The sequence below is a fragment of the Epinephelus moara genome, chromosome 20 (genome assembly GCF_006386435.1).
Source record: "Epinephelus moara isolate mb chromosome 20, YSFRI_EMoa_1.0, whole genome shotgun sequence".
Classification (NCBI taxonomy): Eukaryota; Metazoa; Chordata; class Actinopteri; order Perciformes; family Serranidae; genus Epinephelus; species Epinephelus moara.
Genome location: NC_065525.1, coordinates 10,610,391 through 10,612,598, shown reverse-complemented (window position 1 = coordinate 10,612,598; position 2,208 = coordinate 10,610,391). Strand labels below are relative to the sequence as shown.

At 41.5% G+C, this 2,208-nt stretch overlaps 1 protein-coding gene across 3 annotated transcripts in view; it reads right to left on the bottom strand.

Annotated features, from left to right (window-relative positions):
* Positions 1-453: 453 nt before the first annotated feature.
* znf423 (zinc finger protein 423) overlaps positions 454-2,208 on the bottom strand; it is a 186,087-nt gene continuing 184,332 nt past the window's right edge. For all 3 annotated transcript variants that reach the window (XM_050073551.1, XM_050073554.1, XM_050073552.1), the window contains one exon: positions 454-799. In XM_050073551.1, the coding sequence (XP_049929508.1) occupies positions 770-799 (30 nt within the window). In that variant the 3' untranslated portion in view covers positions 454-769. The remainder of the gene's footprint in view (positions 800-2,208) is intronic.

The following is a 2,208-nucleotide window of genomic DNA, read 5'->3' as shown; positions in this document are numbered from 1 at the left end:
AAAAAAAGAAACATCTGTATGGTTTTCTGCACTTTATTTTGTTTCATGTCATTTTTTGATAGTAATTACAAAAAGGAAAAAAAATATATAACAATAATCATAAAAAGGAGAGTTGGGGGAAAAAACTCAGGAATATTACGACTGGCAAACAAACAATCACAACACAGCACAAGTACCTACTTACGGCGAGAAATAAAAGGTACAAAAATGAAAACAAAGAAAATAAGCGCATATGGCAGAAAGAAAAATCAAAGAAATTGGCACCTATGAAGTTAAATACAATAAGCAACTGAGGGGACAAGAAAGTGAAGCTTTTTCCTACGATCTATTTAAAAAAATCCCAAAACAAAGGGTGTTCTCTTGCTTTTTTTCCTTTTCTATTTGTTAAAAAAAATAAAATGCCTGACCTGGGGAGTGATGGTTGGGAAAGGAGAAAGGGAGGAGGAGGAAGCTGGTGGGGGGTGGGGGGGTTGGCAGGGACAATAAAAAATACTGCACGTACAATACCTTTTTTCACTCCTCTCTTTCCTTCATCTAGCTCTTACCGTTTCTCTCACCCACTTTTTCCTTTCTTTATTTAATAGCATATCCCATTAATATTCCTTTCCCCCGCTGCTCCTAATAGCCGCGCCCAGTGGCGCGATCGTTAGAGTTTTACATGTGAGTAGCAAATGACACTTTGATTGGCTGTGATGTGGAGATGGGAGTCCCCTGCCGGCGCCGGGTCGGGGGCCCCGGCTGAGCCGAGAGATCCTGCCGGGCCTCGGTCTCACTGCGCGTGCTGACTCAGTGTGTGGTTCTGGAGGGAGAGAGGGAGAGGGAGAGATAGAGGGAAAAAGTGAGAACACATGATGAGAGAAATAATGGGCTACGTGAGCGTAGTGCTTTCCACTTGCACCCCCACCCAATAATAGAACAGAGGAGAACAGAAACACAACTGCCTCCCACAGTACAGACAGCAAGGCCTCCTCGCTTTATACATAGACTGACGAAAAAGAGAGAAGAAGAGAGGAGAATAGAGAGGAAGAAAAGAAGAAGAAACAAGGCAAGCAGACAAGGCAACTCAACAACATAAACTCTGGGTACAGTACTGTGGTATTGTTGCTCACAAAAAAGACTTTGAGAAATAGGAACGAAATACTAATGAAAATTGTGTGTTTATGATATAAATCATATTTATACAGTCCACATCTAGCAGCAGATTTGACCAATTTACAATGCGTTTAAACACACACATGAATGGATTGCTTATGTTAGACATTTCTGATTTCTGTGGGAAAAAGATGGATATGAGACACTAATTCTGCACACACCCAAAAATATACCTAGTCCTCTAATAAAAGCAGAGTCTGGTTTCGGTCAGAACCAAATAATTACAGATCATATAGTATTTGTTCTGTTTTTGTTTTATTTCTTATCTGTGGGAACCCAGCGCCTCGATTTGTTTATTCAGATCTGTGAAACCCTTGTGTCTTTTGATATTGTGATTAATATTTTACAGAGACCGTCTCCATACCGCGGAGACGCCTACACTCACATCTCTCCAAAGGCGTCAGCGCACTACACATCAATACATAATCACAATGCAAAAAAACACCTTTTTTCTAAATTAGAATTCACAACAGCAGTGAGAGCACAAAGGGAGAGTGATGCAGCGATCTCTAGGTAAAAACTAGAGTGGAGGAACTGAGATCCAGAGACAGCTTTGTATGCGTAAATGTGGGAGGTAGGCATACACAGCAATGCACAGGTATACAGCAACTGCACATACAATTAATAATATGTTCAACTTTATTACAAGAAGACAAATACACAGGCCTGTGCAGGCTTCTCCTTGTGGAATGTCATACACAAAAATGTGTAACAACATGGACATGTTTGCATCAGCACTCGTGATCACGCACGCACGCAAACACACACACACACACACACACACCTCCACAATCAGTCCTCCGTGGCTGTTCCATATCAGCTACAATGGGGAACTGAACTCATGATAATCTGGATTTGCTGGTTTGGAATTTAGCTAGAATCACATCTAAAGCTGGGGAGATACTCTGTGTGTGTGTGTGTGTGTGTGTGTGTGTGTGTGTGTGTGTGTGTGTGTGTAAGATGGGGAGATGATTGGAAAGATTTCTCTGGGAATTTGTGTGTGAATTTGTGTGTGTGTGTGTGTGTGTGTGTGTGTGTGTGTGTGTGTGTGTGTGT